A 27,609-nucleotide genomic window follows, 5' to 3' on the forward strand; every position below is an offset into this window, starting at 1 on the left:
CCCTGTTGGGGTGGTCATCTATCGGCAGATGAGAAGTGATTCTGAACAACGGCCCATTTGTTAGCCATGTCTGGTCATTCAGGAAACAACTAGCACCTTGGTACTGACAGATTGCATTGATCGATGCCAGTCTTTGAATGCTTTGAATTTTTAAGAATCAATACACACATCAGAAGTCAAGTCATTTAAGGCAGCAGAAAGGTTGCGAATGGGCTGGAGGAATAACAGCCTCTGCATTGTCGGCAGGACAGATAGCAGAGTGAATCTCTCTTTCTACGTTAAGTAAGAATTCCCAAGAGGGGCAGTATACACGTTTCTCCATTTTTGTAATGGTGCACAAATATAAGTTGAACTGATTGCACCAACTAACTTTCATCATAGTCTGTGCTCTGCAAATGGAATAAAGCATCTTACGAACCCGAATGAAGCCTGGAAAGATTAAAGGAGTTACATGTGCTTAAGACACAGGGATCCATTCCAGATCACAAGGTACTTTCATTGTTACACTCCTGGGTGCTTCTACCAAACTAGCAGATTAAAAAAAAACACAGGCAGCCAGACCACCTACGGGGTCAATTGACACCAATGAACTCAAGTAAATAACTGTTGGCAGACCCAAATTCAGCACACTTGGCTTTTCACACAATGGGGTGGATTTTTACTTGTGTCACCTGGTGTTAACAGGGTGAAAAGGCCTCAAAATGGTATCAGCACCCTGACTGCCCGGTTAACATACATGATGTGGCCGGTGCCATTTTGAAAGGGACCTATCGCTAGGTGGCCAAAGTGCCTGCCTGTTTCAGGCAGTAAGCCCAGTTCAATATGCAAATCATGGTCCTAGAACCCCAACTGCCATTTTCGGTTGGAAATGGTTGAGACCTGCGCCGTGCACACTCCAACCAGTTCCACGGGTGATGGAGCTGAACGGGCCCATCCAACGTAAGTTTGATAATATTTTTGTGGGGCCTGGAGGAGCAGGACCGCTCCTCGTGGCCCTGTATAAATAATCAGGGCCGCAGCCACCCCTGGAACTCCCCCTCTTCGATTGCAACCCTTCCCCGCACTTAGCTTGATGGTGGTCCAATATTGGCCAGGCTTAATCCGGTCAGCTGGACTGGGACGCCTGTTTGACGTCCTGCAGCTCACAGGCCCGATGTAAATGGGGCCCGGGCATCAAAATCATGGCTGCATCTTCGCCGTGGATACGAGCGACCGGCCATCTCATTCAGCCAGATGGTCGCTCGAAAGTCAAAATCGACCCCAATATCTTCCTATGTCCAAATAATTGATTCTTTCCATTGTTCCAAAAATTTGGGTCATGTTTCCCTTAATCTTGGTTCCAGGTTTTAAGCTAAAGCGGCTAAAGAAGCTGACTGTATTCTCAATGGAAACGTTTTTAAAATAATGATGAGGGTGGGGGCATGAATGCATAGCTCATTGATCGAAAGGGTGAAATCATCTTTTATCTCTTCATTTGAGTCCATTCTGCTGCCTCTGTATTTTCTCTTGAGACTGGAGTTAAGCAGCTCCTCTTTGGGTTTTATGTGATCTTCAATGAGGAAATCTACCGTGTGAAGTTTGAGGAGTTCTTTGTACAGTCTGCCAGCCTATGACAGATCACAGTCCAGAGCAACAGGCCAGCTGTACTGGAGACCATATGTTAAATTGGAGAAAAGAGGATCCCAGGCTGGCAGACTGCACAAAAACATTTTTGAAATTGGGCAAACATGTTACTTACAATTTGTGTATTGTACCGATATTTACATAATGTAACCAAAATGGGGAAATACTCATTTAGTTAAAGAGCACAACTGGCCAGAGATGCGAAATTAGATTTATATTAGGTTAGATTAGTATTCTGGGGGTAAACTATAGAAGTAAAACCAGACCCCAACCCGCCCACTTCTGGTTTTAACGGAGGCGGGCGAGGGACCAATTCGCTCTCAGGAGGGTCGGTCAGTAAAATCTTTTAAGGAGGAGAGAAGGCTCGGCTCAACAGGTAAGTGCCTTTATTGCACTGCTTGTAGGCCAGGAGGAGCAGGAATGTTTCCTCCAGGCTCAACAAGCCTAGCTGCCATGATCCCACACACGCGATCAGCCGACCCCTTCCCATGTCCGACCCCACCACGATCTCCGACACCCCCCCGATCTCTGACCCCCTCAATGTCCAACCCATGACCGAGCCTCTGATGACCCCCCCAATGACTGCTGACCCCCCCCCCCCGATGACCCCGCCGAACCCTGACCCCACCCCCCCCCGCCTTCTTCCCAGCTCCCGATTAAAATTTACACCTTGGGGTTTTGTTTGATTTAACTTTGGGAAGGCAAGGAGAAACTTTACCATGATGCGAGGAGAATCTTTGCAGGACCATTCTTCTAAAAATGAAATAGGTTGGGTGGAGTCCCTGCTGAAAAAAAAAAGACCACACATTGTGGAAGAAATTATAGAATGAACAAAAGCCATCGATGGGCCTATCAGCCATTTTTTTCCATTCCCAGCTTTATTTATTTTCCTAAGTCATACATAAATTAAACTATACCTTTCAGTTTCTAATGCATATCCTGTAAAATCCTAGTACACTACTGAATATATATAACTCGTATTCCCATTATACAGTTCAACGGTTTCAGTTAGGCCTTTTTTCAGAACACTGTATTTGGAATGCATACAAAATTTATGTGATAACGATGAGGGTGTTACAGGGAGTTTGTTTTATTTTGTTTCATTATTCACAAGAAACCCATTTATGGTGTATCTCAAGGATGTGATATAAAAGGACTGTTGTCACAGTTTATTGTGATTATATATACATTTTTAGATGGTTACAATCAATGCGTTCTCCAGGCAATGTGATTTACTGTAATAGTATTGTAAAAATGTTACTCATTCTGTTTTGTGTGATAAAAATGCTGCAGGCATACAGTAGTATTTAAAACATCATTGATTTGGGATGGGGTTTGAACCGCTCAGTGGAAACTAACCAGGCAGTTAGAATCGCCCGGGACACTCACCTGCCAACATCCCGCACCGATCCTGCAGGCTACGATTTTAACCAGCTCGTCTAAGCAGACAAGGACGACACCTGCTGGAAACTGGCAGTGTCTTTCTTCAAATATGCAGATCGAACTCCGATGGCATCATGGGGGCCTGGCAGCTATTTTAACCCCGGGCCCAAGCGGGGAAGCGGATGTGGCTTTGAAGCCAGGGCCACAAGGGCCAGATGACACTCAATGGGGTAAATCTTTATATGTTTTCTTTATTTTTCTTGTGGGAGTACTCCTCTGGGCCCCAGAAGAAAAGTTGAGGTTTCTCCTCTCCCGGACTCCTCCCCAGACTCGAGTCCCTCCCGAAACCCCCTCCCCATGACTTACTCGAGTGCCAGGGCTCATTCCTTCGGTCCCCCGGCGGTGGTCTGCTGCCGCTCAACGTTGTGCTCCCACCCACCGGCATGCAGATAAGGCATAGGAGTTAAAATCTTCCAGGCCTCACGCTGCTGCAGTCAGGACAGTCTGCCACCCGCCTAGGCCCCGCCCGCCCGATTCCTGTCCCAGGTTAAAACTGGGGTTGAAAGAAATAGCCCTGGAAACAGGTGCAGATGATGCATCTTTCTTATGTCTGTACCCTGAAAGAAATTCATACCACTCCTGTAATGGAGATTGGAGGAACAGACACTAAAAGTTGAAGTCCAATCATCTCCTTGTTACATGAGCACAAGCCTGCTTGCTTTGGGGCCAAGATATTAGTGCAGACTGTTGTAGTAACAAATGGCCATCCATTACATGCAGGATTATCTCTGGAAAACTAGGGTGTAAAATAGCATCAATACCCAACTGGAATCCAAGTAAATTCCTGTGGCAGACCCAAATACAGAACACTGGGCTAAGATGCTGAAATTCCATTGAGGGATATTTCTAACACACTAGTTAATGCATGTGTGCAGAATCCCTGTGTGCACTATTTGAACCAAGTCATTACCTCATTTATTTTAAAATAACTTCTCCAGTGTTTATCTGGAACTTTCTAAGCTGTAACTCAAATTACCCTGGAATAAAAAGCTGCAGGTAAATAGTTCCAATAACTTACATATATCAAGCTGACATCTGAACATTATTTACTGTGGAAATGTAAATGTCAGTTCCTCTCTTGTGGCCATGGCCAGTTTTACTTGGCTTTTCTCCCTCTAGCTGCACATTACCACTGATTGTGGTTATAGAATACGTGACAGGTCCACAGTGTCCTGGTACACAGTATCTTGTGGGATCTTACTGAGAAGTTTTGGTAAGTGAACAGACGAAAAATAAAGTTATCCCAGGATGCCAAAGCAGCATTTTATGAATTAATAAATTAGGTCAAAGAAAGTGGGGAAGAGACGATGGCAACTGTTCCAATAACCCTTTCATGACGAGCATTACAGTTCGTCAAAGAGGATTTAACAATAATTAGGTTTACGTAGTTTATTCCAAGAATACTATGAATTAAGTTGCTTTGTATGGGTACATATCTTCATGTACTTTGACTTTATAATATGCATGATTATAAAAGTGTACTAAAATAACTCATTCTTTGCAGAGGCTCACATTTTGAAAACAGTTCACATTTTGAAAAGTGAACAGGTTCCAAGATCCTAGTTAGCTGTAGTAAATACAGAAAACACTGTAGCTAAGGACAAGCACATTACTATAAGAAACACCGTGGCTACAAGAGCAGGACAGCGCCCGGTAGTCTGCTAAAGCGGCTCACCTACTGAACTATCAATACCTCTCCACCATCTGCAAGACTCTTGTCAGGGGTGTCACCACTCAACCAGATGGGTGCAGTTGCAGCAACAGTCAAGAGGCTTGATACAGTCAATGACAGAGCAGTTCAATTGATTGAGTCCAGTGGCATGGGAGCCAATGTCCACCACAGGCGCACCACGGCTACAGGAAGTTTAATCTATAGCAGGCACCGCAGCAACTTATGAAGGTTAATTCGACAGCAACTCCCTCTCCTGCAAACTCTACTACCACTGAGAAGGACAAGAGTAGCAATGTCTTGGGGAACACCATGACATTCAAGTCACACACCATCTTGACTTGGATACGTATCCCTGTTCCTTCATCGTTGCTGGGTCAATATCCTGGAATTTGTATCCATGCTGCCACTGCCCCATTAATCCCATGGGATCCCATTTCCTGGAATTCCCTGCCCAATACCATTGTGGGAGCACCATCACCACAAGGACTGTACCGGGTCAAGGAGAAGAGTCACCACCATCTTCTCAGGGCAAGCAGGGATGGGCAATAAATGCTGCCTCGCCAGCATCACCCATAGCCCAAAAACAAATTTAAAAAGCACACCTCAATTCAGATGTTGAAGCAAAGCAGACGTGGACTGACCCCCAGACCCATTGAGAGGAATTTGGGAGCCCAGTATATCGTATTCATCCGGACCCAACCCCATTTGCCGAGCTTTGTTGTCAATGAGTTCAATTTCAAAATCTGCTACAGGTTATAATCGGGTGGAATTTAGGGAACAAGAATTTGTAATTTTCATAATTTAATAAATTATGAGACTTTTTAAAGTTTATTTAACAGAAAATAGGAAAGTACACGGATAGCCCAGATTGTGACTGAAAATATAAAATTATATGTGCTATACGACTGTTATGGATTCACAGGTTAGCTTATTTAACCCGACATAAAACATACATAACTATTATGATTGATTTCTATAAGTTTCAACTTATTTCTTTTCTATTCAAAGAAATAGTAATAAATTTAATAAAATCAAGTTTTTGTAATAACTCCTGATTTTGCACTCACTAATCGGTGATGCCAGGGATTCATTGTAAATCACTTTGCTTCGGCCACCCAAGTTAACCAGTCAGGATTTTTGGAAAATTCTAGGCCTTTGTTGTTTCTTGAATAATGAGCAGATAAATGGAATTCCAGAGGGCCTCAGGCTGTACTTAGTAAATAAATTAAACAGTCAAAAATGAAGTGTGTACACAAGCCAGGTAAAGAAAAAAGAAGGGAAAATTACAGAGCAAAAAGCAGGGAAAAAAACTTCAGAATCTTTTGGATGGAAACTAATTCAGTGCAGCGGGAAATCTTCAGAGTTATGAGAGAAGGCAGGGAGGTCAGAGGCAGAGAGTGGTGAAATATCTGACACGCCTCATTCTGGTGCCGATGACCACGAAATGGAGTCGGACCAGTTTGAGTCTGAAACTGAAAACAATGAAGAAGGTGCTAATCCTCCCATTACTAGATGAAGCACAGGAGGAAGAAGAGCACAAAGAGGAAAAAGACGAACATGAACCACCTCATGTTTCTGGTGAGAAGGTTCTTTCGAGTGCAGGATCTCTAAAACAGAATGACATAGACAGACTTGAGCTTCATAACTGGAAAATAAAATTCCATGAGAAAAGGGATATCAAAGGAAAGTTGTTTCCCCCTGCACTTCTCTCCTACACTCTTCCTAATGGAGGGAAAACTGAATGTGACTGGACAGCAGTGATGCAGCGTGCTGCTTATTGCATTCTGTGTCGAATTTTCCCGCAGGATGTAGCCACACATTAAAAAATTTTTCCAACCTTAGTCATGCCAATTGGGTGCATTGCAAATTGCAGCTGGCACCAGCTGTATAAACAAATCCCTGACCATGCAAAAAGTATTGCACACAAGGAATGCTATATGAAATGGATAGATGTGAGAGGGAGATTGAAAGGTGCTAAAAACATCCACTCATTGCTTGACAAAAAAAATTATGAATGAGAAAGAAAAATAGAAGGAAATTCTTAAACATATTTAAACAAGGATTAGCTTTCTGTGGCACAAGATCCAAGCTGGGTGATAAATCCAATGGCAATTTCTTAGGGTTTACTGCATTGTTTGCCAAGTATGATCAGATTTTTGGGTGACCATGTTGATCATGTGAAAAAGGCACAGGCACAAATGAAGGACTTCAAGTACATTTCTTGTCACCTGAGACACAAAATGAATTTATTGAAGAATGCATCAGGCACATCATGAAAACAATCCTAGACCAGGTTAAAGAGGCTAAGTACTTTTCAATGATTTGCGATGCAACATCAGACAGCTCACACAAGGAACAGATAGCACCAGTGATCAGATACATTTATCGGGAAACTTTGTGATTCAGGGACGGTTCTTGTGCTTTAAAACCTTTACCAAGAAGACTGGTCAGGAAATAGATGAGATGTTTCAAAACACCATAGCTGAACAAGGATTAATTAGACTTCAAATTCTGTCGTGGACAAGCTAATGATAATGAAGGCAATATGGCAGGAAAGCACTCTGCCACTTTTTTCTCCAGGTGCAGCACGTACCCTGAACCTAGTTGGCATTGATTCGGCTGAGTCGTCAATTGATTGTATCACGTACTTTGGGTGCCTTCAGTTAATGTACAATATTTTCAGCGCAGATCCACAAAGGTGGGAGGTTTTGAGGAATAATGTTCACGTTTCACTCTGTCCAAAGTCTGACACAAAGGTGGTCAGAACGTATCGATTGCGTGTGTCCCTTTGCCAAGAATCTAAAAAGCTTAAAAGTAGCAGTGAATAAGTTGCTTGAGTTGAACCTGACTTGCACAACCAGAAGTAATATCGGTAGGCTATTCAAATACATGTCCGAATTTAAATGTGTTTAACGCTCACCAATTTGGCGAAAATCTAAACCCCGTCAATGAACGGAATCTAGTCCTTCAGTACTGAGATGCTACACTTGATGTCGAAAGAAACAACATCGACAGCCTTATTGCTGAACTGGCGCAGATGAGAGAAAAATGGAACAAAATTATTAATGAATGTGAGCTTGTTGCAGCAAACCTTGGCACCCGTCCTCCAGAGGTATTAGTGGCATCTCGTGTTCACGCCCACCATCTCGATACAGAAAGGAAGGCGATGATGCAGCTGTAGATCACCAAGACAAACCTGTGAAGGATCAACTTCGGGACAATATTTTGTTCCCCGTCATGGACTCTGTTATAAGTGGTCTCAAAATGCACTTTGATGCACTCACCTGAATCTACAAAAGATTTGAATTCCTATGGACCTTTCTTGAAAAAGGTGATCTCAAAGATTTTCTCAATTTTTATTCCGCTGATATCTCTGGTGATGTAAAAGAATTAAAATTCTGCAAAAGCATTGACAAGAGGACATTGACCAAAAAATACTATTTCCGTTTTATTTACTGCATGAGATGCAAATCCATAAGCTGCATGAAATCTCTCTTCAGAACCTCTTCCCCAACCTGATTATTGTGCTTTGCATATTTTGCTGCATACCCACGTCTGTGGTTGGTGCAGAAAGATCAATGTGTGTGCTCATAAGTACGAAGGACTATCACTGCGCAACATGCATCAGTCAAGGCAACGGCTTAGCAGCTCTTGCTGTTGAAAATGATCCAACAAGATCTGCAGATTTCAATAACATTATTGATTGATTTGCTGAGAAAAAGGTAAGAAAAGCACCACTGTAAATTGAAAGTCTTAAAATAAATTATATGGAAATTTGGAAACTTCCTTCTATTAGATTTTCTTGATTGTATGTTTTTATTATCACTGAGTAGTTTCATTCATAAATTTGCCCGCCCTCATCTCAGGGCCCCGATACAGTTGTACCCACTTACCTCACTCTGGTCAGCACTGCTGACCCTAGAGATGCAAATTCAAGATCAGAAAATTCCAAAGCCAGGGTCTGCTGCACTGGAAACAACCATCATAGTTTTAACTTTTCCACTCATTTTTCACCACTTTAAAGAACATACTAGCCTTTCCAAAAGAAATTTGGAATGATGATTAAAGCCAATTATGGTCCAGGCTGATTTAAGTATCAGAGTCTCCCACTTTTTGGGCTAATAGTAAGATGATCCATCAAGAGCAGTGATCATAGTCTGCAAAAGTCAAACTTAAAATAAAATTACGCTATTAGAAAATAAGGGAGAAAGGAATAAAAGGTTATGTTGATCGGGTTAGATGAAGTAGGGTGGGAGGAGGCTCGTGTGGAGCATAAACACTGGCACAGATCAGTTGGCCCGAATGGCCTATTTCTGTGCTGTAAATTCTATATAATTTTCTCTTCTGCTATCGTGAAGGCAGCAGCTGCTCTGGTATGGATGGTCCCATGGGCACCGGCAGCCCTCTGGTATGTACCTAACTGATCATTCTTTACTTGTCAGCTTAGTCTGTGGAAGATATCACAGCCAAACCAGATTTTGTCACTAGGTACAGATGAGGAAGGCTGTTCAACTCATCATCATACATCCATCCAGAAAGAACCCACAGTCCCCCGATCATGACATACAACTGTTTCTTAAACGATTCCAGGGTGTTCTCTCGCCAAGACCCTACCCAGAAGTATTGATTACTCTGTGTAAAGAACGTCCAACATCAGTCCTAACTTTGCCGTTAACCAGTTTGAAGCTGGGTCTCCTTCTTCTACTATGTACTTTGGTTTGAAATACTGTTCTGGATCTATCTGTTCTATACCATTTATGAAGCTATAAACTTGTATAAGGTCTTTCTGCTGCTGGATGGTCTTCAAACATAAACCAAATGATTAGAGTTGAGCAATAATCTTCCACTTGCGCAGGTTGAGAAGCCATTTCTCTCCACTGTCTGTATTACTGTTGTTATTGCTTCAATTTTCTATGCAGCTACTTTAAGAGATAGTTACTGTGGGATTTGAGAGTCCAGCTCAGTTACACTTGACAGTCTTTAGAAACATTCTCTATTTACATTTGTGGAACCTAAACTCAAATAAGCCATTCCTTCCAGCTAATTTTAGCCAGATATTAAGATAACCCTCAGCCCCCTAATAATTATGTTAATAATAAGACTCATCCAGTAAAATTCAGAGATGCCATCCTCAACTGTCGTTCTTTTAAACTCAGCAGCCCTTAATATACAAATTTAGACAGTTCACAGATCTGCAGGACCAGAGATTCTGGTCCTCCAATCCTACTTCTGCAAACTCGTCCAGAGTACTCTCCACTTGCACCTGCTGTTTTTCACTCTCCTCCCTCCACTCCACCATCGTTGGCAGACCCTTCAACTGTCAAGCCCCTTTACTTTCTTTCTACACCATTCTGTCTTGTTACGTCTCTCCCCACCTTTAAAAGCTTCCACAAACTTACATCTTTGGCCATGACGTCAGTCACCTCCCCTTCTCCCAGCTCCGACAAGTTGCCTGAGCCTCCTGGTGAAATTCCTGGGGCATTTAACTAGGTTAAAGGTGTTACATACAAGTCTAAGTTGTTCTGCTGTAGTGGAAAAGAAAAGTAAGCAAAAAAACCAACAGGCAAAGAAGTGATCTGTTTCTGCAAGCTCACTGCCAAGGCAAAAACTAGTATTCTTACTCCATGCTCCAGTGGTAGCTCCCAGGGGTTGGCATGAGAAAATAATGCAACAATTGTAATTCTAATTTCAGGGCTATTATCAGATCCAAGCACAGTATTGCCACTGAATGCAAGGGGTATTAGGAGAGGAAGGGGCAATTAAATCTGTGCATCAAACCCTGAACTCAGCAGAATGCAAGTTACACCGTACAAATTCATCATCATCAGTCACTTAGTAATTATCACAACTGCTGCGAAAAGTAATATTCTTTGTACTAAACACTGCTTTAATCTTCATTCATCTGGACAAGACATCTAACTAACTGGGACAAGTATGATTCAGTGTATGGGAAAACAAATTTTGCTGATTACTATGCTGCAGCAGCTTTTAAAACTCATATATACAGGAAGTACAGTGTTCCTGAACTCGTGCCCATTTCCTGCAGAGTTAGACAACCATAAGCAGGGAAATTTAAAAGAAAAACAACCCTGAGCTGAGACTTTGGTAAAATCTCTAGTAATTGGTGTAGGTGCTGCTGCAAGTATTCAGTAACCTGAAACACTCAAAATAAAAGTTTTTGCGATAATCAGTGGAGGCTATACAAAGAATACGTTGCTGGTGGGGAAACTGCTAGAGACCATAATCCGGGATAAAATTAATTGTCACTTGGAAGAACATGGGTCAATAATGACAGCCAACAGGGATTTGTTAAAGGCAAATCGTGTCTGACAAACTCAATTGAATTCTTCAGTGAAATAACAGAGAGGGTTGATGAAGTAGTGCAGTTGATGTTGTGCATACGGACTTTCAAAAGACGTTCGATAAAGTGCTGCATAATAGGCTTGTTAGCAAAATCGAAGCCTGTGGGATTAAAGGTGCAGTGGCAGCGTCGATACGAAACTGACCAAGAGACAGAAAGCAGAGAGTAGTGGTGAACGGTTTTTCAGACTGGAGATAAGTGCGGCTATGGGGAAAGAACAGAAGAGTAGGACTAATTGGATAGCTCTTTCAAAGAGCCGGCACAGGCACAATGGGCTGGATGGCCTACTTCTGTACTGTAAGATACTAAGAACAGAGACAATTCAGAATTATGGTCCTGTACAATTCTCTAATTCTGTAATTATATTTAAAAATTTACTCAGCATCAATTCTGCTGGCAAATCTGCTCAACTCAGTACGTGAGAGGGATAAAATGAGGCTGAGGGAAGCCTCAGGGCAGGAATGCAAAAGACATCAATTGACATTTTAAGCTCCTACAAGTATATCCTGAAATGTATGGAAGTCAATATCATACAAATGCTTTGGAAGGGATTTATCTGCCGCTGCAAATGCCATTTTTATTCCTCCATTCCTTTTTCGGAAGTTATTTTCTCTCTCTCTCCTCAAAGCTCTCAGTGGCATTGCACCATTCCCCAGGCTGCTGCAAATCGAATGGCAAGCATGCAAGAGAGAGATGGAGTGACTCACCACCCAGCATCTCCTTTCTTGCCCCGGAGAAACTCTGCAACTCCTCCACACCCACCATGTAAAACCGGGAACTTGCTGCTCACAGTGCAACAAATGTTATTGTCTATTTAGGGCATCAATGCAAAATTATTGATGTTCCATGGCGCGGGACAATTTGGCACTGGCATTATTTGGGCAGAAAAGATAAATCGGAAGTGCAGATTCTCTTAAAGATAGAGTTCCTGCAATGAGGAGTGGTGATTCAACTGCTGAGCCATTGAGTGACAGGATGGGGGTTCCGAACAATACATTGGCTATAAAGCGTTTTGGTCGTGAAAGATGCTATATAAATGCAAGTCTTTCTTTTTTTTTTAAATTCAGCCATGTCTGAAACCTTGGGAGGGGGAAACTGACAGTGGGCCACACTGATCTTGAGAGACTTCATCAAATTATTTAAGGTTCCCACATAGAAAACAAATGTATCAGCCAACTGCTTTTAAGGAAACACTTGACTTTTAGCTATTATTTCTTCATTGAATTATTTTAGGCTTAATTTATAAGTAAGCCTGTCTCAGGTCTGTATCAGGCACTGAGCAGATGAGTGTTGTCTGGCTAGCTGGTCGGGTGGGAATGCCAAGCAGGGAATGGTCAATTTCTAGCAAGGAGCAGAAGAAAAACACTGGAACATCTCCCTGGATAAAAAAAAATCACTAACATTTAGAAATAAGAACCTCAATGACAGGTACAGGTCACAATTTCTAAGGTTCCCATGGCTGACATCACCAAGGAGTTCTTTCCCAGTGCCAATCGGTGGTATTATGGAGGTGCCCTCAGTAATAACACGTTAGATTAAAATAAATGACCACAAGGAACACATTCAGAGTACGTACTCCATATTCAAACTTCTGCAAAGAATTTTCTTCCATTTTGATGTGAGAAATCTACAACAGTGAATACATTTCAAAAGTACTTAATTGGTTGTAAAGTGCTTTGGGACATCCTGTGGTCGTGAAAGGTGCTATATAAATGCAAATCTTTCTTTTTACTTTTGCTTTTGAATGTGTTTTACCACAGGAATGCACTTATTAAAAGGGCATCCATTCACAATACAAAATAAAAGTGGCCCGGAGCAAAAACTGCATGTCAATTTTTTAAAAATGGATACATTCAGTAACTTGAGCTTCCTTGACGGACACTTTTCGAATCTCTGTAAAAGTGCCAAATGAATTGTGTTTGTGCTTAGCCAGTAGGTGGGGTTAACCTACCAATAAACAGGATTACTTTCTAAACATTTGATTCAGATTAAAAGAAATTTAAACTTGAGCCATCTAAATACACTTAAAGCAACTGAACTGTCCATTGTTTCAACAGAGAGCTCACAGGTTACTTGTACTTCCTTGTGGTCTTTCTCACTGAAGGCTTTGAAGACTTTCAATTCTGGCCTCTTGCACGTCCCCGATTTTCATCGTTCCATCATTGGCGGCCATGCCTTCAGCTGTCTAGGCCTGAAGTTCTGGAATTCCCTCCCTAAACCTCTCCGCCTCTCTACCTCTCTCTCCTCCTTTAAGACACTCCATAAAACCAACCACTTTGAGCAAGCTTTTGGTCATCTGTCCGAATTTCTCCTTATCTGGCTCGGTATCAAATTTTGTTTGGTAATTGCTTCCGAGAAGCGCCTTGGGACATTTTACTACGTTAAAGGCACTATATAAATACAGGTTGTTGTTGTTGTGACTTATGGGTGAATTACACAGCTGTTAGCAACAGTGTACACAGAGGCAAAGCTGCAATTCTCTTTTGTAATAAATGTTTGCAGTGAGAGTAACAGTTTGTTTGTTTATTGTTGGGCTGCAGAGGAAGCTGACGCACTACTAGTGCAGGTTACGCCCTATTTACTTTATAGCAATGCTAACTCCAGTCTTGATTTTCAAATGGTAGTGCTGTAAACAAGGGGTGTTGTTGCTTAGGGTGGCAGGAAGGCCCATGTAGAGAAGTGGGTTACACTGGCTGTTCCACAGCATACGGTGCCACTTGCTCAAATGTATACAAAGCCACCGGAGTGAGAAGCCGTCATTGTTTCTGTCAGTGAGTGAACTAAGCAGCTCTTGTTGGCTTGTGTGAACCTTCTTTGGCCTTGAGACTAGGTCAGGTGGCCAGAAAATCAAGCCCCAATTTTCAAACATCTGTGGAGTGTGAACAGCTGTTTTGTGTTGCCATGCTATGCAATTCACCCAGCATTATGAAAGGAGTGAATTGCAGGACTCTCGGGCTATATATCCAGAATCATCCTGCAATGCAAAAGATAACCCCCAGTTTCTCTTCTCCATGACAAACAGTCTTCTTAAACCCCTCTCCCCTGCCCCCTACAACCTCACCTCCAACAAGTGCATGCAGCTCGTGGACTTCATTGTCACTAAGATGCTCTTCAGCTGCTTCATCAATGACCTTCCCTCCATCGTAAGGTCAGAAATGGGGATGTTCGCTGATGATTGCACAGTGTTCCGTTCCATTCGCAACCCCTCAAATAATGAAGCAGTCCGAGCCCACATGCAGCAAGACCTGGACAACATCCAGGCTTGGGCTTATAAGTGGCAAGTAACATTCATGCCAGACAAGTGCCAGGTAATGACCATCTCCAACAAGAGAGAGAGTCTAACCACCTCCCCTTGACATTCAACGGCATTACCATCGCCGAATACCCCACCATCAACATCCTGAGGGTCACCATTGACCAGAAACTTAACTGGACCAGATATATAAATACTGTGCTTCAAGAGCAGGTCAGAGGCTGGGTATTCTGCGGCGAGTGACTCACCCTCCCCAAAGCCTTTCCACCATCTACAAGGCACAAGTCAGGAGTGTGATGGAATACTCTCCACTTGCCTGGATGAGTGCAGCTCCAACAACACTCAAGAAGCTCGACACCATCCAGGACAAAGAAGCCCACTTGATTGGCACTCCATCCACCACCCTAAACATTCACTCCCTTCACCACCGGAGCACTGTGGCTGCAGTGTGTACCATCCACAGGATGCACTGCAGGAACTCGCCAAGGCTTCTTTGACAGCACCTCCCAAACCCACGACCTCTACCACCTAGAAGGACAAGAACAGCAGGTACATGGGAACAACACCACCTGCACGTTCCCCTCCAAGTCACACACCATCCTGACTTGGAAATATATCGCCGTTCCTTCATCGTTGCTGGGTCAAAATCCTGGAACTCCCTTCCTAACAGCACTGTGGGAGAACCTTCACCACACTGACTGCAGCGGTTCAAGAAGACGGCTCACCACTACCTTCTCAAGGGCAATTAGGGATGGGCAATAAATGCTGGCCTTGCCAGTGACGCCCACATCCCATGAACGAATAAAAAAAAATTGAGACATCCGTTCAGCTGCATCTGCCGCTTCCCTCCCTTCCACTAGCCCACCAAGCCAAACTTCCCCCAAGGATCCCCCCTGCCCTAGCTGAACTCACATCTTTCTCTAGTTTCTCTCCAAACTCCCCTAATGCTCACTCCGAGCTCATCTTGACCATGAGACCCATCTCCTGTTCCCTCGATTCTATTTCCACCAAACTGCTGACCACCAAACCTCCCTTCCTGGCCTCATGTTAGCTGATATTGTTAATAGTTCCATCTCCTCAGGTACTGTCACCTCTCCTTCAAATCTGCAGTCATCATCCCTCTCCTCAAAGAAACCACCCTTGACCTCTCTGTCCTTGTAAACTACCACCCCACCTCCACTCCTCTCCAAAGTCCTTGAATGTGTTGTCCCCTCCCAAATCCGTGCCCATCTTTCCTGCAACTCCATGTTTGAACCTCCCCAATCAGGTTTCCGCCCCTGCCATAGCACTGAAATGGCCCTTATCAAAGGCACAAATGACATCCTATGTGACTGTGACTTTGGTGAACTATCCCTCCTCAACCTGTCTGCAGCCTTTGACAGATGACCACACCATCCTCTTCCAACGCTTCTCCTCTGACTTCCTGCTGGGAGGGATTGCCCTTGCTTGCTTCCATTCCTACTTATGCAGCCGTAACCAGAGAATCTCCTGCAATGGCTTCTCTTCCCGCTCCTGCACGGTTACCTCTGGAGTCCCTCAAGGATCTGTCCTTCATCCCCTCCTATTTCTCATCTACATGCTGCCCCTCAGCGACATCATCCACAAACACAATGACAGTTCCACATGCACGCTAACGACACCCAGCTCTACCTCACCATCACTTCGTTCATTTGTCACACTGCTTGTCCGACATCCAGTTTTGGATGAGAAGAAATTTCCTCCAATTAAATATTGGGAAGGCTGAAGCCACTGTCTTCGGTCCCTGGAACAAACTCCATTCCCCTGCCAATGACTCCATCCCTCTCCCTGGCTACCGTCTGAGGCTGAACCGGACTGTTCACAACCGTGGTGTCCTATTTGATCCGGAGATGAGCTTCCGACTCCATATCCTCTCCATCACCAAGACCGCCGACTCCCACTTCCAGAACATCGTCCGTCTCTACCCCTGCCTCAGCTCATCTGCTGCTGAAACCCTCATCCATGCCTTTGTTACCTCTAGACTCGACTATTCCAATGCTCTCCTAGCCAGCCTCCCATTTTGCACCCTCCATAAACTTGAGCTTACCCAAAACTGCTGCTGGTATCCTAACTTGCACCATGTCCCGTTTACCATCACCCCTTTTTGCTCGCTGACCATATTAGCTCCCAGTCCTGCAATGCCTCTATTTTAAAATGTTCATTCTTGTTTTCAAATCCCACCATGGCCTCACCATCTCTGTAACCTCCTCCATCCCTAGAACCCTCCAAGATCTCTGCGCTCCTCCAATTCTGGCCTCTTGCATATCCCTTATTTTCATCGCTCCACCAATGGCGGCTATGCCTTCAGTTGTCAAGGCCCTAAGCTCTGGAATTCCCTCCCTAAACCTCTCCACCTCTCCTTCCTCCTTTAAGACACTCCTTGAAACCTACCTCTTTGACCAAGCTTTTGGTCACCTGTCCTAATATCTCCTTATGTGGCTCGGTGTCAAATTTTGTTTGATAATGCTCCTGTGACACGCCTTGAGATGTTTCCCTACGTTAAAGGTGATATATAAATACAAGTTGTTGTTGTTATATTACAGGAGCACTTTAAGAGGCTGTTCTGTAATGTAAAGGTAGCATTAGCGTTTTCACACCTGCTGTTACCTTTGTTACAAACCATGGAGCATTCTGTTCTTTACAGAGATAAATGACCTTGAAAAAGGTAAGAGGTAAAATGGCAATTATTAGCTTTTTTTTTCAAACCACGGTCATGAAACCTTTCAAGACAAACTTTCCTACAGTTCCTGTGTGGGTGGGGAGTGAAACCTTGAAAAGGCATCCTCTAAACAGTTTGAAAATGATTGCTTCAGATGAACAAAAATGGGTTTGAAAGAAAGATTCTCCACATAAGAAAATGTACCACAAGCACATATACGGGGGATCTTCTTTCGATTTTGTCGCACTTCAATCCCGATGTCTTGGCCAAACTTAAAAGCTAATTGGAGAGCTGGGGCCCGTTTTTGTTTACTGTTGTACGTCTGTTTTAACCTTTCAAAAAGGTGAAAATCTTGCAAAATGATAATGTGCTAATTTCATTCAATTTTCATGTGCCAAACTATTCACACCTCTGTATGTCTGTGCCTGTTGAAGGGTCTGTGCTCTCAAATTACTCAAGCAAAATACTGCAGGTACTGGAAATCTGATATAAAAACAGAAAATTATGGCAACACTCTGCAGGCAGCATCAGTGTGGAGAGAAAGGTCGTTGATCTGAAACGTTAACTCGGTTTCTCCCTCCACAGATGCTGCCTGACCTGCTGAGTGTTTCCGGCATTTTCTGTTTTTATTTCCCTCAAATTACTTGTCCTGAGTTATTTGCATGACCCTGGTGCCCTCTCAGCACAGCCCCCACCCCGACCCCAACACCGGCAGAGCCTTTTCATTGGGATTGGGGGGCAGGAGGGAGGGGATGTTGGAAATAGGACCACAGCTGCAGGCCTCTTATATCTAAAGTGGCACTCCTGGCCACTGGCATCAGGGCCTTCAGAAAGGTGTTTGGGCATTGGGTATAGTGGGTTCCATTCATGTATCATGGGAGTAGAGGGGTATTTGTGATTACTTCTCGTGATTAATTCCAAATAGAGCAGCGAATCAATGGATTTTTCAGTTGCCAGAGCTAGGAAAAGGAGAGGGGACCACTGACTCATAGGCAACAAGTACGGTATTGAATTTGGCATATCTAGCCATGGAAATTTAGGTGACATTGTTCAATATTTGTAGTAGAATGACACTTGTGAGGTTTATTATCCATTCTGGAGACTTGAGTTTAAGAGGCGAAGACATTTTGAGTTCTAATAGTAGCAGTAATGGTGTGAAAAATATGCTCATCAGCCTGGTTATGGTATTGAAAGGGCTGAAAACGAGGGATTCCTTGGTTGCTGCATGACATCTGAACGTGTGGTCAGAGCTTGGATGTGAGCCCAATGCCAAGAAAGCGGACAGCTGATTGCATGGTGGTTGATGCTGGCTTGGGGCAGGGTTTGGAGGAGCAATGGAGTTCACACCGAAGTGGAGTTGTCAGGTTGAATGTAGATCAATTCCATCTTTGGAGTGACTTTTGAGTTGAGAAGATTATCCTCATTGCTGATGGGGATCAGATGCAGAGGAGCATCAAAGATATCGAGCTCCAAAGTGGAATTTACTATTATTAGACTTTTAGCAATGTCTCCAGTGCCAACAGGAACTGAACAAGTAAGTCTTTGTTGAACAGTGTCTGATTGTCAACAGAGACATAGAAAACCATGGAGCCAATTGAATTAGATTCAGAGGCTAAGGTAAGAAGTTTTTATGATCTTTAGTCTTTCCATTATATTTCTGGTATGCAGAGAAACAAAGAGCTCTTATTGTTCAGTCGCAACGAGAAAACCTGAGACAGGGTTAACAATCGTTAACATAGTGATCTCTAAATAGACATTTGATACATAGATCATGCCCATCCAACACAGACAATGGACTTTGGTATTCTTAACAATGCTTAAAGCCTTTGGTAGGTGTTGATGAAGCCAGTGTAATGGTTCACCGGTGGTTTTTGAGTTACAGAACGGAGTTGTCTGAATAAAACAATTTTATACTTAACCGGTAGCTGGGTCCAGAGTGTGAGGTAACTTGAGTGATATTAGGTTGTGAAGGACAGAATCTTGGAGCTCAAGGAGTAATGAACTGATGGATCAGGCACCTGCCTTTAAAAAGGGTGGGAACAGCCAACTACAATGCCAAACACATGAATTCCTGGGATCAAAAGGACAACAGACCAATCGTGCGGTGTGTGGAGAATGCTGAATGAAGAAGAATATCGTTCGATGTGTGTGAAAGCTGAAAAATTACTAAGTGCAAATTCGAATTTATCTGAAATATGTGGCCAGGCTTGGAATTCTTCACAGAACTCACAAATGAATAGTCTTCCTGCAACTAAGGGCAGCATTCCTGGCAAAGCTGCACGAATGTGTAATTAGGACTTTAGGTAAGAATTTCTAAAGCGGTTGGGGGAGGGCGGGGGGTCAAAGAATCATGGATTTGGTGCAATTCTCAAAGTGTCAGTGCCAATGATCGCTGTTAAAAGCGCTATATGAATGCAAGTTGTTGTTCTTGAGTGTGCAGAACCAGAACAAACCCATCACTGTTTTGTACAGAACTTGTTCCTCCTTGTTTCTCAGGACACTGATGTGCTAAAGTTGAGATCAAGAAAAAAACAGGCCGTGTTCCTTTCTTGCACAGTGCACCATTTCCAACAATCTGCCCCAGGCTTCCACCAATACCATTCTGAAACCATGATGTGGAGATGCCGGTGATGGACTGGGATTGACAAATGTAAACAATCTTACAACACCAAGTTATAGTCCAACAATTTTATTTGAAAATCACAAGCTTTCGGAGGCTTCCTCCTTCGTCAGGTGAATTCACCTGACGAAGGAGGAAGCCTCCGAAAGCTTGTGATTTTCAAATAAAATTGTTGGACTATAACTTGGTGTTGTAAGATTGTTTACATTCTGAAACCAGCTGCGATGACTTGTGTGAGAAGAGCTCATAGAATCGCATCCTCTGAATTCCCTTCCTTTTTTTGAGGCAGTGCTTTGACCCTCCCTCTCAATGGATGCCTTCCTGTGAAGGCGCATGGCTGAGAGATCAATAACTCGCTTGTGAACGATTATGGGCCTAAACCGGCGTTGTAGCATTCACTGATAAAGCATAACTAATTGTGCAATCTCTGAATGGTTAAAATGGACCTATCCTGTGTGGGGGATAGATAATCAATATTGCAAGACCATACATTTAATTTAAATCCAAAACTATCTCCATCTAATTGGTCATTTTCAGCCAGTTTCTTTCCATGAAATCAGTTTCTTTTTAACTGACTTTTGCCTGTGGTGGCCCCCTTTCCCTGGAATTCCCTGTAAAACAGGAATAAATAAAGGATTGGCTCCCACTATATTTCACCAATGCGAGGAACTGTCGAATACAGAGGAGATGTCCCGTGTGACCTGAGGCTGGATTCAGTCAGATAAGAAGTTGACAATACTCTTGCAATGGGTTTTCACACAATGAAATAACATAACAGGAATGGTCCCCAAATATACTGGCAGTTGTTTGCAAACTCTGAATTACTCTTCTTCCTCTCTTCCACAGTAGGTTTCACTTATTTGGTCCTCTGCATATAATGGTTTCTTTCACAAATAGACCTTTACCGATATCAACCTTTGGAGATAGGAAGGAACCATGAATCAGACATCCCAATTATCCCAGTTTGAACTTTGTACTGCTGTAAGCAGAATTGTTCCCCTTGTCCATTTTCTCCTTTCCCCCAAGGTATTGACAAGTGCTAGCTGCCACCTGGCACCTCACACCTCACCCACCTGGCCATTATTCATATGTGAGACTTGATGATAAAGTGCTGGCAAGCTATTCAACCATAATGGGCATCACAGATACACCTAATCCTGTCCTTACCTGATGTTTTCACTGTTACATTAGGTTTTACTGGATAGTGATAAAAGGAGAGCCCTGGCTGATTTTCCCCTCCCGAACCTAAAGGTGTTGAGGTCAATTGTAGCACTCCCTACTGCCACCTAGGCTGAGATCAAGTAACTCAGCACAGACCAGGTCTGGACCACTCAACTTCTCACAGTATAAACTCGCTGAACTATCAGAAGAGCCGTAACTTTACATTGTAAATGTTTCGTTTAAAATGTAAATCACCTCATTTTAAAAAGAGTGATCTTTGACTACAAAAAACAGTACCAGAGGAAAGCTGGTCAGGGAATCTTTTCATGTAGTTAAACTTCTTTTATTAGTGTAACTACAGTGCAGTAATTCACTGAAAACAAAGTGCTCAGATGTAGCTAATCCTTTCTGGACTTACCAAATCTGTATTCGCACCTTGATTCCATCCACATCTATTGTCTTCATTTTGAAGTCAACTCCTGTGAATTAGACAAGAAAAGAATGAATTGGGAGAAGTGTCAGGAACAAACAGAAGGTGAGATTAATGTGACATCTTCACCCAGGCTCCAGCACAGATCTGTGTTTGCCCTGGGTTTGAACACAATGCTTTGATAATGACATAATTCTGTAGTATTTATTCTTTTTCTAACCCATTCTCGAACCATGAGGGAAGCCTGCAACTTGCCCTGTGAACACAGCTCTCCGATTTCCATTCGCCCCTCCCTGTGGAAAAGTGCCTCGCCTCCATTCGGAACCTCCCTCCACAATCTGATTATCACAGTAAATTTTTTTAAAAATTAAGACTTAAAGGGTGGCTTTTGAAGTTTAATATATGAAAACAAGATTGCATTCTTTTTATTTTTTCCCCTCAGTAACTTATTCTACCCCAATAGTGTACCTTCGCCCCAACCCCATCGAAACACCCTTATTGCACCAGTGTAATTTTTTTCATTTCCTACACCAGTCATTCTTGTGGCCGTTTTGAGACAATTTAGTGCCAATTCATTTGCAGTTTTGTACTATCAACTCATACTTATGAAGAATTGGGTTAAAACTATCCCATACTCATTTCAGTTAAGACTCTTCAGTGTTTCTCTATTTAGGAGTCCAAAATATGCTGTTCTTTGACAGTGTGCTTTTTAAAAAAAAAATCAATTGATGTTTCGAGGGCTACAAGAGTTAGCCATAATTTCAAGAGAAATTGGTACCAAATTGGCAATTCCACTCGAGGATGACTGACTGACATGGGAAACGGAGAAAGTCAAACACGGTTCAGCAGGGGTGCTGTACTGAGGTTATGGTTCAGGAACTTTGTTGGACCAGAGTTGAGGGAGCTTTACTCTGCATCTAATCCACGCTGGATCCCATCTGTAAATGACATGAGTTCACCGAAATGGAAAACTGTTCTGTTTCATCTGCACTGACAACCCTCAAATCGACGATGACATTACAATGTTTCATTTTTTTTAAAATTTAGACAAAGAAGTTAAGTTTAAATTATACAAGATAGTCACTTTAGAACTCATTAATACGCAATCAGAATAACAAGGCAGTGTTAAAAAGGCAAACATTCTGTGCACAGCAAGTGCTCGCATCATTATTTTTTCTCTGGGAATAAATTATGGTGGTAGAAGTGATTATTAGAAGATGGTAGGCTCCACTGCCTAGGTAAACACATCCTCCCAGTAATAAGTTCCCAAAAGCAATGAAGTGAAAATTTCCATGATGCAGCGTAGCACTAAGCTTCACTTCTGAACACTGAGCTTCTCTGCGGCTGTTCACGAAGACCTGAATATTTTATTACCTGATACACTGACTAGATAAAGCACAGTGTCCATTAATTTTACTGTCAAACGCACTCTTCCCTAAAGGAAATTTGCATAAAAACTATGACTCAAATGGCCTCTTATCAGCTCGAGATTTTAGAACTGTAGATACCATACTTATCAAAATCACGACTTTATTCTGGTTAAGCACAAGCTGCCCAACTGCAGGATAAAGCAAGGACTGTACTACAAGGTTAAGCAGCCTTTTACCGTCTGTGTTTCCTTGGTAATTTCCCTGTGTACACATCGGTGACAATGTATCAAGTAAATCCGGAAACAATTAAGTTGATAGGGTATTTAGTTCCAAGGTACATACACAAAAGGGGAAATATATGGACAGAGAGACTGAGTGCGCCTCATTTCAGTGCTCAGCTCTTGCATGCCTCCCTTCCCAGTTCATACCAATGGTTACCTAAACACCATAAATAGTTATCTCAAGACCTAGATCACATTTGCAGTTGTTCTCGGAATCAGTGCATCCTCTAGCTTCTGACTCATTCTTATTGACATTTTCCAACAAACATTATTTAGTTCTCAGAGTTTCATCAATGACAGATTTTACATAAGAATCTGTATTTGACAGGCAACAAAATATGACATCACTTTGAAGGATGGCATTGTATCCCTTTTAAAAAAAAAATGTACAGATTTCACATAGGTCTTTTGGGATTAGAGATCAGAATCACAAACTGACAGAAGTCATTCCCTTTTTGTTTAGGGATCAGACCCGATGGAGCCATTTAACAAGATTTAGATCGACACCTTTTATCAATCACCAAATGTCTACAATCTGAAATAATTAGCCTCTGGAGAAAACTTACTTACAGCGTGCTGGGCACAATGTCTACGAAATAATGTTAACTGAGCGGCTTTCAAGGGTCCCATTCGTCCAGCAGTTTGATGAAGGATTTGCACGGTGCCCTTTTGCTGACAACAGATGTAGCGAGCTTTGTAAGCATGATAGAGCATGGATTGTCAAACTACAGCCACTAATTCACTCTTCTGTGACTCAATTCACAATTGCAGCACGGGGCAAGGACATGAAGACATCCACGCGCACTTAAATTTGAAATCTGCAAAACCAGAGACTAATTAAATGTAATGAAAAGGATTCCGATGTACTTACCTTGAACTGTCTGATTGTAGGCGTGCTCCTCACACATTTCAAGGCTGCCTAGTTTGATGGGCATTTGTCTCACTGTTCTACAGTATAATATTAACAAAGTGCACTGGCCACATCCAGTGGTCCCAAGGTTAGGTAACACATGGACTCTTGTTTTAGTAGGAGGAAAATTACAAAGCACATTTGATATAGCCAAACTTTCATAGCAGTACTCATTTCAAAAGGAATCTCATTTTCAACACTCCTTTTAAAAAAAGTTCTCCACTGTTTTTCTTGCTCAATGTGGAACAGCTTCAAAGGCGGTGGTTGCATTCGTGTACCTCTCTCAATTTGCCCACGTTCACAGGTGGGCCTCAACAGTGATTGCAAGCAAGCTATTTGACTGTGGAAGACATCATAGCTGAACCTGACCCTGTCCATACCCAACATTCACACCCCCACACCCGCCTCCACATCCAGAAAAGGGGGGCGGAAGGGGGTTTAAATCCTGGATGAGCTTCACTTCCATATCCCAAGAATGTGGGGACTGATTGGAGTACTTCTACCAAGATCGTAGAAACATACAATTTTCCACATTATTGGGCACATGCCCGATAATGTGGAAAATTGTCCAGGTATGCAAGGTCTATAAAGATCAGGACATATCCAAACCAGCCAATTACCACCCGATCAGCCAACTCCCAATAATTAGCAAACTGATGGAAGGTGTCGTCAACAGTGCTATCAAGCAGCACTGACTCACCTATAGCCTGTTCACCGATGCTCAGTTTGGATTCCACCAGGACCACTCGGCTCCAGACCTCATTACAGCCTTGGTCCAAACATGAACATGAGCTGAATTCCAGAGGTGAGGTGAGAGTAACTGCCCTTGACATCAATACAGCATTTGACCGAGTGTGGCACCAAGGAGCCCTAGTAATACAAATGTCAATGGGGATCAGGGGGAAAACTCTCCAGTGGCTGGAGTCATACCTGGCACAAAGTATGATGGTTGTGGTTGTTGGAGGCCAATCATCTCAGCTATATAAATGAAAGTTATTTCTTTCTTCAGCATAGCCAAGTTCCAAAAACTAACATCTTTGTGTTTGCCCTACTGACTTCAGTTATTACTTTGAAATTTTTCACTTGATATTTAACGCGGCACTGAGTTTGTGAGGTTACTGAATCCCCCACCCGCAGGAGGGAGGAAGGGAAGGAACTTGCATCATTCACGATCTGAGGATGTCCCAAAGTGCTTCACAGCCAATGAAGTACTTTTGAAGTGTAGTCACTGCTGTAATGTAGGAAACGCAGCAGTACAATAAAGGTCCCACAAACAGCAATAAAATAAATGAGCAGATAATGGGAGTTAAATTGGATAACCCCTGAAAATGGACGCCGAGATCGCGGTGAGTGGTCGTTGCGATGCAAGCAACACGTTACATTTGTGCTGTCTGCTGTTTTAAATGATTGCTGCATAGCCAGCGCTACCTACTCTGTCGATTGGCTGCAAGCATCAACAGGCTCTCTTCTCCTGCAAGGGGAGAAATAACAGACGTGTGAGTGAGTGAGGGTGACGTGGTCACCTAAAGGATGCATTGCTTTGGGTGAGGCTACCAAGGAAAGAGATCTATCAGAGGATGCCACAGGTGCCAGCTCAACAGAGGGCAAGGTCACACACTGGTTCTGCTGCAGAGGAATGCACAAGGGTGAATAGTCTCATTTTGTTTGCATATTTAATGAGTGAATTGATAAACATGGTTTTTATTTCTGCGATGAGCTAAGGGAGGAACCAATCTGCAATCATAAGGAGGACAATTTGATGGTCAATTGAGAGCGGAAAGGTAAGGAGTGTGGGACTATTGGTGAATGGGGAGGTGGTATCGCTCATGAATAATCTGATCACGTAGAGCCCTGGCAGACAGGGCCTGTCTACCTTAAAGCCTCCCTTCCTCCGCCACGTGCTCCTGCTCCTGATAAGCAATGGCAAGGACTGTTCTCCCATAATGGCCAGGTTATGCAGCATACTACCACAAATCTCGATACCCACTTAGCTGAGTACTGCAGGGCGCCTCCAGAGCGGTCCAGGCAGCAGAAGCGTTGCTTGAGCACACCGATGATCTGTTCTATAACGTTCCTTGTGGCAGCATAGCTCTTACTGTAGGCCTGCTGAGCAAGTGTACGTGGATTCCTGACCGGAGTCATGAGTCATGTCATGAGGAGATAACCCTTATTGCCCAATAGCCAGCCTTTGACTTGCCGTGCTGGTTGAAATACAGGTGGAACAGAGACTGTCGCAGAATGAAAGAATCATGACTGCTGCCAGGATAGCAGGTATTCACCTGCATGATGCGCTGCCTGTGGTCACACACCAGCTGCACATTGAGGGAGTGGAATCCAATGGCACCCTGCACCATGGGGAAGCCTGCAATCTGAGCAAAACCTCGTGCTCGCTCCTCCTGCTTGTCTCTAGCAAGACAGAATGAGATGAATGTGTTTCTCATTGCATGATGTGGAGATGCCGGTGATGGACTGGGGTTGACAATTGTAAACAATTTTACAACACCAAGTTATAGTCCAACAAATTTATTTTAAATTCCACAAGCTTTCGGAGGCTTCCTCCTTCGTCAGGTGAACGGTGTAGAAATGAGAAAATCTCATTTCTACACCGTTCACCTGACGAAGGAGGAAGCCTCCGAAAGCTTGTGGAATTTAAAATAAATTTGTTGGACTATAACTTGGTGTTGTAAAATTGTTTACATTTCTCATTGTATAGAGAGACTCAGTGACCTCCCTTATACCGCAGTGCATTGCAAACTGCGAGATGTTGCTTATATCTCCAGCAACAGCTTGAAAGGAGCCAGAGCCATAAAAATTAAGAGCCACGGTCACCTTGACAGCCACAGGCAATGCTGTCCTTGCCCTGCTCTGAGGCTGCAGCAGCTGACAAATTTCAATCACGACCTTCCTTAAGTGAACCGAAGACGTCTCATGCACTGGTCTTCGCTGAAGTTGAGGTAAGAGAATTGCTCCCTGAAGACCCTCCACAGATATGGCCTCCTGCTGAGTGCCCTGTTCCTCCTCTTCCCTCTTCTAGCAGCTTGTCCTGCTCTGTGTTGCTGCTCTTCATTCTCCCAGTTATGTTCAATTCCCAGAGGAAGCCCTACCAGGCCACCCATGTCTAGAAGCAACTTTTTTCGGTACAATATTTTAAATGACACAATGAGTACAGCAAGACCAGCCAGACCACTCTCCCTGTGGAGTATTGAAACTTTATCCAAGTAGAGGAAACCTCCAAAAACGCATACAATTGCAACAGCAGCCAGAACAAATAATCCAGCAACTAACCTGAAAGTACTTCATGACCCCTTTAAATAGTGCTGGTGCGGGGGTCCTTCATGCCATTTAAATCCTGTTCAGCTTTGCGAGGTTTAGAGGTTAGCTGGAGCGAGGAGTTCCAAAATAGCAGCATTGCCTTCAAATCAGCGTTGCACATTGATCCGCGTCATAATCTCCCCACTCTGCATGCAGCTGGCGGTCGTTAGGTGCGCGTTACCAAGATGGCACCCTGCGCACTTCCCATTGGAAGTGTACACGCACATCTCTGACCCCATTTTCGGAACTTAGGTGTTTGCGTAGTGCCTACAAAACCGGAGCTACAAGGCCCAATTTCACCCCCAATGTATTTTAACGATGTTGGTTGCGGAATAAGTATTGGCCAGGACACCAGAAGAACTCCTCTGCTCTTCTTCAAAGAGTGCCATGGGATCTTTTATATCCAGCTGAAAGGGCAGACAGGGCCTTCATTTGACATCTCATCTGAAATACAGCACCTCCAACAGCACAGCACGACTTCAGCACAGCATTGAAT

At 43.3% G+C, this 27,609-nt stretch overlaps 1 protein-coding gene across 1 annotated transcript in view; it reads right to left on the reverse strand.

The window, feature by feature from the left end:
* Positions 1–27,609, reverse strand: part of rab15 (RAB15, member RAS oncogene family) — a 150,843-nt gene that overhangs the window by 36,890 nt on the left and 86,344 nt on the right. Inside the window, exon 2 of the mRNA XM_067991322.1 lies at positions 21,229–21,289. Coding sequence (XP_067847423.1) covers positions 21,229–21,289 — 61 coding nt within the window. The remainder of the gene's footprint in view (positions 1–21,228; positions 21,290–27,609) is intronic.

This window comes from Heptranchias perlo, chromosome 10 (genome assembly GCF_035084215.1).
Source record: "Heptranchias perlo isolate sHepPer1 chromosome 10, sHepPer1.hap1, whole genome shotgun sequence".
Taxonomy (NCBI): domain Eukaryota; kingdom Metazoa; phylum Chordata; class Chondrichthyes; order Hexanchiformes; family Hexanchidae; genus Heptranchias; species Heptranchias perlo.